We start from the raw sequence: 11,034 nt of genomic DNA, 5'->3' as shown, positions 1-11,034 counted from the left end.
CGCCCCTTTACTTCGTTACACATTTTTTCCTCCAAACAAAATAAAACACGTACTCCCCGTCTCTAAATTAAAAGCCTCTTTCTTTTCATTATGTGAGTAATAAATGCTAGAAAGAGGCTTTGTATTAAGGGACGAAAAAGAGTACCTTCGAATACAAATGACGCAAAATATAATCTTAAGTTTTGCCAACTCTTATTTCATCAACAAACAATCTTATAGTTCTCAACCCAACGAATACAAATTTTACCAATCACATTTTTAATTGAGTTTGCTAAGCTCTTTTTACATTTACCAAAAAAAAAAAAAAAAAAAAAAAAAAAACTGAATATGAATTGGGCTGGGCCGGGTTTGGTAAGACCCAACCCTTGATCAACATGAAGAGCCCTGATTTCATTTCAATATACGACTATAGAAATAGAATAAATAAAATTCTGTGACCTCTTTCTCTCTCCTTTTTACAGCTCTTCACACATGTTCTCCTTTCTCTCAAACACAAAAAAACTCCATTAAAATTCAATCAAAAAAACTCAAACCCAGAAAAATGTCTCGAAGACAATCCCTCCAAATCCTTAAAAAATTCATACCCTCAATAACCCGATGCAGTACCCGATCCGTAACCTACATGCCCCGACCCGGCGACGGTTCAACCCGAAAAGTGACCCTAATTCCGGGCGACGGAATCGGACCTTTGGTTACGGGTGCAGTCGAACAAGTAATGGATGCAATGCACGCGCCAATCGTGTTCGAGAAGTACGAGGTTCATGGTGATATGAAGAAGATTCCAGAAGGTGTTCTTGAATCAATTCGAGAGAATAAGGTTTGTATCAAAGGTGGGTTGATGACACCTGTCGGTGGTGGGGTTAGTTCGTTGAATGTTCATCTGAGGAAGGAGCTTGATCTTTACGCTTCATTGGTTCATTGTTTTAATGTCAAAGGTATTCAAACTAGACATGATAATGTTGATATTGTTGTTATTAGAGAGAATTCTGAAGGAGAGTATGCTGGGTTAGAGCATGAGGTTGTTCCTGGTGTTGTTGAGAGTCTCAAGGTAATTTTTATTTTTGTTTGATTATTATTGTTCTTATTATTATTTTAATGTGTGGAATTATTGTTAGTTTTGTCAGATTAATATGCTTTATGAATAATTTTATGATAAATGTATTATAATGCTTTGTACTTGTACTTAGATTGAGGATTTTTAATTATTATGCTTTATGTATTACTGTATTGTTTATGATTAGTGTATTATAATGGTTTATACTTGTACATAGATTGAGGATTTATAATTGTTATGCTTTATGCATTGTTAATAAGTGTATTGATTAAACGCTTGCTCGCGGCTAGATAACACATAAATTAGTGAAGCACATTGTCTTTGTGAATCTGGGTGTTTTTTTGTTAGTTGATTATATCTCATTTTCATTAAAACAGGTCATGTATTGGTACCGGCAATTAATAAATTTGTTATGCTTTTAAAATAGTGTCTCTTAAGGTTTTTATTTAATAGTAATAGAGAAGGTTATTGAGGGAGATTTATGATCATGGATGATGAGGTTAAATCTATTGTGGAGGATGATTATACTGGATTTATCACACCATGATTTTTACCTGTACTGTTACACAAGTGCCACTTAGCTCGCGTAATGCCTTTATTGGGGAAAGTGGGGGTGGGTAAGGAAGCTAAGAGTTTAGCTTAACTTCTGTATATGCATAAAGCCATTGGGAATTTAGGATGATATGATAATATTAAGAAAGAAGGATGAGTTGGTGAGCAAGACTATTGATTTTCCCCTGTGAATTTTGGAGAAAGACATGATGGTTATGTGCCTGATTTGAGGTGTGCAGAGACTGGAATTCGGTTACTGAAAAAAGATATGTTGGTTTCTGACTTATGGTCTGACTTTTGACTATTATTGAAGGTATGCTAATATGTCTATTAGGAGGAAGGATGATCATATTCTTTTTAATACTTCTTATTTAGGGATATTAGACCGAGTTTCTTTTGTTTTCTTTATTATCTTTGTAACATTTCTATGTCCTACTGTGGCTTTGAGGTTCTGAGCCTAGTTTCTGTTTTGTTCGTAAACCAACTATCATGGTGCAATGATAACCATCTTGTGTTGTCAGTGTAAGTTAGCTAGTAAGTACTATCAACCATAGTAACCCCCCTGTCCCCAATTCATACTGTGTTTCTTTTTGAAAGAAACCGTCCAACTGAAAGCACTTGAAATCTAATAGGTGTTGACTGTTAAATGAGGGGAGTGCCGGAGCAGTTAATGTGGTTTTATTCATGTATTCTTTGCAAATCTCCTTGTTCTGTTCCATCATTGGAGCTATACTACCCTCAAGCTTACCTTAATACTTCTACAGTGTCATTACTTGAGCCATTCATTATGTTACGAGTACAGTATGGCTCCTATTCGACCCATCACTGACAATGCAATGAGTATGCTACTGTTGTTTAATTTTGCCTTGATGCTAACTAGGGCTTGTATATATGTCTGGATTTAATGATTATTGTAATGGAGTAGGAAGTAACATTACATTTCAGGAGATTTCTGTCTGGTTTTTAATGACCTAAAGGCAAAAGCCAAAAGCTTTACCTGAATGAATGTATTTACCTATCTAAGTATGGAGTATGAGGCCGTTATTGTGACCATTGTGGTAGCTAAGGAGCAATGTTCTTATAACCGGTAAGGGTGGTCTCCAATACCAGTCGACATATTTCTTTGCTAGGCCATCAGCCGGTCCGGTTCCGGTCTGGACTTGAAAATTCCGGGTTGGTCCGGTTTTAGACTTTTTGGACCGGAAAGATTGTTTTTCGGCAAAAAAAATTTAAAATTCAAAATAAATTCTAAAAAATAAAAAAAAATAGTGCTTTACATATTATAGTCCATCTTTCCTAAAATAAAATCTTAAAGAAAAGGAAAAAAATAGAAAAACAAATAATATAAACTAGGTAAATCTGTAAATTGTACTACACTAATAGGAGTACTATAACAATTGAAGTATTATATAGGAATTCCTATTATATAACCACCTACCACGATTTGAATCAGGGGGTTTGTTTCAATTTTATATTTCTTTTTATAAAAATAAAAAAAATCCATGTGCCATCATTATTAGAACAAACTACCTTGCTAGTTGCAATAAGACCCCATTAGTTGAAAACTCCAATCTCCCGAAACTCAGTTTCTTCAACTAAGTCGAGGATAATCGTTATTTATGCTATTTTTCATTTCCGACAGCGGTGACTGTGGTTGATGGCTAGTTTTAACATGCGAGTGTTGTTGCTTGATCGACGTTGACTCTTGAGATGAGTGAGTGAGGGTTAGAGAGAGACAGTAAGAGTAGAGGTTAGGGAAAATGGGGGTGAGAATGAGAAAGAGAAAACATACAGTTTGTATGTGACTTATATGGGCGGCTACAACTCTACAAGGAGGAATTATGGTTAGTAAAATATAGTGGGGGTAAAGGCTGATTTTATTATTTTTTTTCTAAGAAAAACGGGCTTACGGTCCGGACCGGAATATTTCGGGTTTTACTTGGACAAAATCGGAAATCCGGAATGCCTTATTTTTAGGGGCCGGGGACCGTACCGTATTCCACCAGTCCGGGTCGGTCCAGTCTAATTCTGGTCTAGTTTCGGTCGGGTTTCCGATTTAGGTCTAATTATGCACTCCCTTGGCTATAATCCACGCTTTTTAAGGAAAATTTAAAGTTTAAGGGCCCGTGGCGAAAAGCCTTGAGACCTTAAGGGATAGATCTAGGGGTCATATAATGCCGTTTGAAACCATATATGATCATTACATAGTGTCTTAAACGTTCGTGGTAGACTTGAGTTTACAAAATCAGTGAAAGTTGCAAACGTGTAAAATGACCGTTTAAGGGCATATTTGTTGGTTCCCCCGACCCAATTGGACTCTTGGAAGGTATTAGGGACCATGGCAAAAATCTCAGCAATTTTTATTTCTGGGCGAAAAAAGGTCAAAAAAAATCAAAAATTGAAGGCTATAATTCACGCTTTTTTAGGAAATTTTGAAGTTTCGGGGCCCGGTGGCGAAAAACCTTGAAACCCTAAGGGATACATCTCGGGGTTATATAATGCCGTTTGAAACCATATATGATCATTATATTTTGTCATAAACGTCCGTGGTAGACTTAAGTTTACGAAATCACTACAAGTTGTGAGCGGGTAAAATGACCGTTTAAGGCATATTGGATGGTTCCACCGAATCAATTTGACTCTCGGAGGATATTAGGGACCACGGTAAACATCTCGGCAATTTTTATTTCAGGTCAAAAAAAGGTCAAAATAATTACAAAATTGAAGGCTGTAATCCACGCTTTTTTAGGAAATTTTGAGGTTTAGGGGCCTGTGACGAAAAGCCTTGAGACCTTAAGGGATACATCTAGGGGTCATATAATGCTGTTTGAAACCATATACGATCATTATATAGTGTCATAAACGCCCGTGGTAGGCTTGAGTTTACAAAATCAGTGCAACTTGTGAATGCGTAAAATGACCGTTTAAGGGAATATTTGTTTGTTCCACCAACCCAATTGGACTCTTGGAGGGTATTAGGGACCATGGTAGACATCTCGGCAATTTTTATTTTCGGGTGAAAAAAGGTCAAAAAATTACAACATTGAAGGCTATAATCCACGCTTTTTTAGAAATTTTGAGGTTTTGGGGTCCGGTGGCGAAAAGTGTTGAGACCCTAGGGAATATATCTCGGTGTTATATAGTGCCGTTTGAAACCATATATGATCATTATATGTTTTCATAAACGTACGTGATACGCTTGAGTTTACGAATTCACTTCAAGTTGTGAACGGGTAAAATGACCGTTTAAGGGCATATTTGATGGTTTTACCGACCCAATTTGACTCCCGGAGGATATTAGGGACTATGGTAAACATCTCGACAATTTTTATTTTCGGGCGAAAAAAGGTCAAAAAAATTACAAAATTGAAGGCTATAATTCGCGTTTTTTTAGGAAATTTTGAGATTTCGGGGTCCGGTGGCGAAAAACCTTGAAAACCCAAGGGATACATCTCGGGGTTATATAGTGCAGTTTGAAACCATATATGATCATTATATGTTGTCATAAACGTCCGTTGTAGGCTTAAGTTTACGAAATCACTAAAAGTTGTGACGGGTTAAATGACCGTTTAAGGCATATTGGATGGTTCCACTGACCCAATTTGACTCCCAGAGGATTTTAAAGAACATGGTAAACATCTCGGCAATTTTTATTTTTTTGTCGAAATAAGGTCGAAAAAATTACAAAATTGAAGGCTATAATCAACGCTTTTTGAGGAAAATTTAAAATTTCGGGGCCCGGTGGCGAAAAACCTTGAAACCCTAAGGGATATATCTCGGGTTCATATAATGCCGTTTATAATCATATATGATCATTATATGTTGTCATAAACGTCCGTGGTAGGCTTGAGTTTACAAAATCACTTCAAATTGTGAACGGGTAAATTGCCCATTTAAGGGTATATAGGATGGTTTCACTGACCCAATTTGACTCCAAGTGGATATTAGGGACCATGGTAAATATTTCGGTAATTTTTATTTTCGGGCCAAAAAAGGTCAAAATTACAACATTAAAGGCTATAATCCACGCTTTTTGAGGAATTTTGAGGTTTCGGGGTCCGGTGGCCAAAAGTCTTGAACATAAAACATCGGGAGGGGACTGGAACCTAACCACCCAGAACTGATCCCTGAATCTGGATTAGCCCAAAGGATGAGCTGGTTTAAACATAAAAAATAATCAAATCATTTTATTTTATTCGAACCATTATTTTTTAAAAAATTATACGAGTACTATAGTATATTGCAATTTGATTTTAAAGAAAGAAAAATACTGCTCACTACGTGTTTAGTGCGAATGTGCGATACAAACAGTCCCACTATGCTAATGCTAATCCACGCTTTTTTAGGAAATTTTGAGGTTTAGGGGCGTGTGGCGAAAAGCCTTGAGACCTAAAGAGATACATTTAGGGGTCATATAATGCTGTTTGAAATCATATGTGATCATTATATAGTGTCATAAACGTCCGTGGTAGGCTTGAGTTTACAAAATCAATGCAACTTGCGAACGCGTAAAATGACTTTTTAAGGCCATATTTGTTGGTTCCACTAACCCGATTGGACTCTTGGAGGGTATTAGGGACCATGGTAGACATCTCAGCAATTAAAAAAACAATATTGAAGGCTATAATCCACGCTTTTTTGAAATTTTGAGGTTTTGGGGTCCGGTGGCAAAAAGTGTTGAGACCCTAGGAAATATATCTCGGGGTTATATAGTGCCGTTTGAAACCATATATGATCATTATATGTTTTCATAAACGTACGTGATACGCTTGAGTTTATGAATTTATTCAAGTTGTGAACGGGTAAAATGACCGTTTAAGGGCATATTTGACGGTTCCACCGACCCAATTTGACTCTCGGAGGATATTAGGGACCATGGTAAACATTTCGACAATTTTTATTTTCGGGCGAAAAAATGACAAAAAATTACAAAATTGAAGGCTATAATCTACACTTTTATAGGAAATTTTAAGGTTTCGGGGCCCGGTGGCGAAAAACCTTGAACCCTAAGGGATACATCTCGGGGTTATATAATGTCGTTTGAAATCATATATGATCATTATATTTTGTCATAATCGTCCGTGGTAGGCTGAAGTTTAGGAAATCACTACAAGTTGTGAACGGGTAAAATGTCCGTTTAAGGGCATATTGGATGGTTCCACCGAATTAATTTGACTCCCGGAGGATATTAGGGACCATGGTAAAAATCTCAGCAATTTTTATTTTCGGTCGAAAAAAGGTAAAAAAATTACAAAATTGAAGGCTATAAATGGGTAGTAATGCATGTTTTGGGTATGGGGCTTAGTTGGGGTCCTTTGGATGTGGATATTAGTAATGCCTAGCGAAGAGAGAGGATAGTTCCAAGGGAGACTTTAAACTTTAAAGCTTGAGGTGGGCTAGCTCAAGTTTAGAGTTGGTTAATGTGGTCTGGGAAAGGTTGGTATTTGAGGAATTCTTTTTCAAATATTGGGTCATTGATCGTCTCTAGCCTAACAATACAGTTGTTGAAAGAATTCAAAAGGCCTTAATGTAAAATTTCTAAGAAAACACAAAGGAACATGTATGAATGCTCAGTGCCTTGTATCTACACATCAAACTATTTCTCTAGAGCTCTATATCAATTTGGTTAATGTTGGCCTCTTTTTATATCATCTCTTGCTATCTTTGTATGTGCTTCTAAATGTCTGCAGATCTATCTCATTTTTGCGATGTGAAGTCATTTGTATTGCCCTGTAAGGGCTACCAGGAAAAAAAAAAAAGAACTCCTTTCTTTTGCAATTGACATTATGCTACTAAAAGTTTTGTTCGAAACGCATAGTTATTGTGTTGCTGATAGTTGACTTTTTTTTTCCTCTACTGTCTAGAAGATTGAGTTTAATGTCTGTTTGTAAAATCTCTGTATAGTTATTGCCTTTATCATATTGTCTAAAAGATTAAAGCTAATTCTATTGTACTAGGTGATAACAAAGTTCTGCTCTGAACGCATTGCAAAGTATGCCTTTGAATATGCTTACTTGAACAACAGAAAGAAAGTGACTGCTGTGCATAAAGCCAATATCATGAAACTTGCAGACGGGCTTTTCTTAGAATCTTGCCGGGAGATTGCAGCACAGTACCCTACCATTGAGTATAATGAGATCATCGTGGACAACTGCTGCATGCAGCTTGTGTCGAAGCCTGAGCAATTTGATGTGATGGTATATATCCTAATTCCTATTTCTCCTGTTCCTCGTGACTATATCCTTTAATATCATGTAATATACACTGACTCCCATATACACTGACTACTCATATAGTCATATTCTCATATGGTTTTTGTGAAAATAGACAGTGGCAATCTGATAATACATTTTCTGATGAGGTCTGTTGTGTTTTACATTTGACAGGTTACGCCAAACTTATATGGTAATCTTGTATCTAATGTTGCTGCTGGTATTGCTGGAGGAACTGGGGTCATGCCAGGAGGTATTGTCCTTTAACCTTTGCAACCTCAATCTTTTTCAGTTTCCTTTTGTTCATTAAAGTTGCGTGTCATAAGAACTCTTAACTTTATATTGGTCTGTGCCATATCCCAAGTATATGCTTTTGGTCCTGTTTTATTTAACTTATCAAAAAAAAAAACTCACTAAAAATCTGTTTGAATCTTGAATTTATTGAAATCAGCTTTAATATGTGAAGCTATTTGCTCATGACAAAAAAAAAAAAAAAAAAAAAAAAACCAGTATAATAGAGGGCAGGGCTTTTGTTATGGTAGCTGCATATGATCATATCCCACATTGGGTATCTATCGATTACATGTTGTAAGCTTGTAACTTTGAACATTTTACATAGTTACTGTAGTGTAAACCTTTATTTGGGTGGAATTATTGATCTTAGATCAAAGCATACTCATTGATATAGAAGCCTTTCCAAATTTTTGAACATCTAATAAGCTCGATGAACTTTAGGTAATGTCGGTCCTGAGCATGCTGTATTCGAGCAAGGTGCTTCAGCTGGAAATGTAGGGAAGATAGAATTGGTGGAGCAAAAGAAGGCAAATCCTGTTGCTTTGCTTCTCTCTTCAGCCATGATGTTGAGGCACCTTCAGTTCCCTTCGTTTGCAGATCGATTAGAGACTGCCGTGCAGCATGTAATCGAAGAGGGCAAGTACCGAACCAAGGATCTTGGTGGTAATAGTACTACTCAACAAGTTGTTGATGCTGTTTTAGCCAATCTGGATTGATGATCTACTGACATTTTCTTACCATACTGCACATTGTTTCGGTCGTTTCCTTGCAACATAACAAGTGATTCATTTCGGGGGAGATAATACTCTCCTTGGCAGAGTTTCCCATTTTGAAACTTTTTTGGGTACGGGAATTTTTTTTGTAACTTTCCTTTCTCAGCTACTGAAGTTTTGCGTTCTTTTAGAATTGCTTTTAGAATTGAGGATTCATTATACCAAATCTTTGTTACGATTACACTGAAACTACTTCAGTAATAAATTTTGATTTCCGGTGTTTATTATAAAGATCAATATCAAGCTAGAACTCTTTTTCCTCAACAGATATGACATTGGTTATGATCTTATGTTGAATTATTAAATTGTAATCATATCATCAATATTTTGGGGTTGAAATGTGAAGAATCGACCTTCTAAAATGAAATTATCAACCCTTAATCGTAGTGCTGTCAAATTTCAAACCGAAACCGTTTAACTGCCCGAAACCGACCGACCCAAATGAGAACCGAACCGATTAAAAACCGATTTTTTTGAAACCGAAAACCGACCCGAACCGTATTTTAGTAAACCCGAAACCGAATCCACCCGAATAATGTTAAACCGTATAAGGATCGAACCCGTTAACAAACCGAACCAAAAATAAACCGAACTGAAAGAAAACCGAACCGAAAAAGAACCGAACTGTATCTAACCCGAAACCGGTTCCAACCCGAAACCGTTTAAACTGGCAAAAAAACCGCTTACACCGAACCGTTAGCAAACTGCTACTCGTTTGCACCGAACCATTTAAAAACCGAACTGTTTGTAAACCAAACTGGTTATAAACCGAACCGTTTATGAACCAAACCGCTTCTAAATCGAACCGTTTACAACCTTTTGTATATAATTAAATGGATTTTTTTTTTGACGGGAATATAATTAAATGGATTAAATATTAGAAATCTTAGAATATTTTTTTTTTAAAATAGCAAGGCAAATCATTCATTAATGATAATCAGTGTTCACAAACAAGAGCAAAACAAGCAGGCTCAGGCCCTGCCTCAAACTATTAGCAACACTATTGCCTCTAGTCATGTATATAAATGATTAAATAAGAAGTATATAATAACCTAATTGTAAACACAGTAATACATTAATACACTAACTCTTATAATCTACTTCGTAATAAACTAGTAAAATCAGTATGACTAAACTTGAAACAGAACATAATATGTATTTATAAAATCAATGAGAATTTGTTTATAATATGATGCCTAAATAGTAAATATGAAATGATTCGCGACTTTATATAAAACTTGTGAACGAAAAAGGTTAGCAAGTACTATCAAATTTCAAACCAAAACCATTTAACTGCCCGAATCCAAACAACTCGATAAACATTTTATTTTTTGAAACCGAAAACCGACCCGGACCGTAATTTAGTAAACTTGAAATGGAACCGATATGAATAACGTTAAAGTGGTTAAACCATCGAAGAACCAAACCAGTTATAAACTGAACCGAAAAGAACCGAACCAGTTATAAACTGAACCGAAAAAGGACCGAACCAGTTATAAACTGAACCAAAAAAGAACCGAACTGTTTCTAACCCGAAACCGTTTCCAACCGAAACTGTTTGAACCGGGATAAAAACCGTTTACACCGCACCGTTAGCAAACTGCAACCCGTCTGCACCGAACCGTTTACTACCCGGACTGTTTACAACCCGAACCGAATTAAAACCGCTTAAGAATAAACCGAAACCGAATCGAACCGATAACTATTTAAACCGAACCAAAACCAACCCGTGAGACAATTAAACCGATTCCAAACCGACCCGATTGAATACCGAACCGATTTCAAACCGAACCGAAACCGAACTGTCAAACCGTTTTGACAATGCTACTTAATCGTAAACCTTAACTAACAAGGCATTATTTCAATGTTGCATACTAGAACATACAAATTAAGTATAACAATGTAGTACAGTTAATGACCAGAATAATTTAAGTAAAAGAATGGGATCTAAAAGAAATAAGGGGAAAAAAGGTGGACCTTTAGTGTGTAAGACTAACGTGATAACCACTACACCACAGCAACCCTTTTGAGAACTTTGTGCAAACAATTTTAATGATCTTAAAATGTTAATATATCTAATATACATTTAATTTTATAATTAGAATCTCCAAGTCAATAAATTTTCGTCAACTTCTTGATTTGATTTTAT

General features: G+C 36.1%; 1 protein-coding gene across 1 annotated transcript; it reads left to right on the top strand.

Annotated features, from left to right (window-relative positions):
- The first annotated feature begins 441 nt into the window (after positions 1-441).
- LOC145619190 (isocitrate dehydrogenase [NAD] regulatory subunit 2, mitochondrial-like) lies at positions 442-9,133 on the top strand. The gene is made up of 4 exons (XM_081673824.1): positions 442-1,048; positions 7,564-7,803; positions 7,993-8,071; positions 8,554-9,133. The coding sequence occupies exons 1-4, from the start codon at positions 542-544 to the stop codon at positions 8,826-8,828; spliced, it is 1,101 nt and encodes a 366-aa protein (XP_081529950.1). The 5' UTR covers positions 442-541; the 3' UTR covers positions 8,829-9,133.
- The last annotated feature ends 1,901 nt before the right edge of the window (positions 9,134-11,034 follow it).

The sequence above is a fragment of the Chenopodium album genome, chromosome 27 (genome assembly GCF_948465745.1).
Source record: "Chenopodium album chromosome 27, dcCheAlbu1.1, whole genome shotgun sequence".
NCBI classification, from domain to species: domain Eukaryota; kingdom Viridiplantae; phylum Streptophyta; class Magnoliopsida; order Caryophyllales; family Amaranthaceae; genus Chenopodium; species Chenopodium album.
The sequence above is the reverse complement of the archived record's forward strand: the minus strand, read 5'-3'. Positions and strand labels throughout refer to the sequence as shown.

What these genes read in the sequence shown, in the direction of transcription:
- LOC145619190 (XM_081673824.1), top strand. Translation starts at nt 542, where the DNA reads ATGTCTCGAAGACAATCCCTCCAAATCCTTAAAAAATTCATACCCTCA. An exon ending in CTGAGCAATTTGATGTGATG is followed by an intron (nt 7,804 to 7,992) that starts GTATATATCCTA and finishes TACATTTGACAG; the next exon opens with GTTACGCCAAACTTATATGG. An exon ending in AACTGGGGTCATGCCAGGAG is followed by an intron (nt 8,072 to 8,553) that starts GTATTGTCCTTT and finishes GATGAACTTTAG; the next exon opens with GTAATGTCGGTCCTGAGCAT.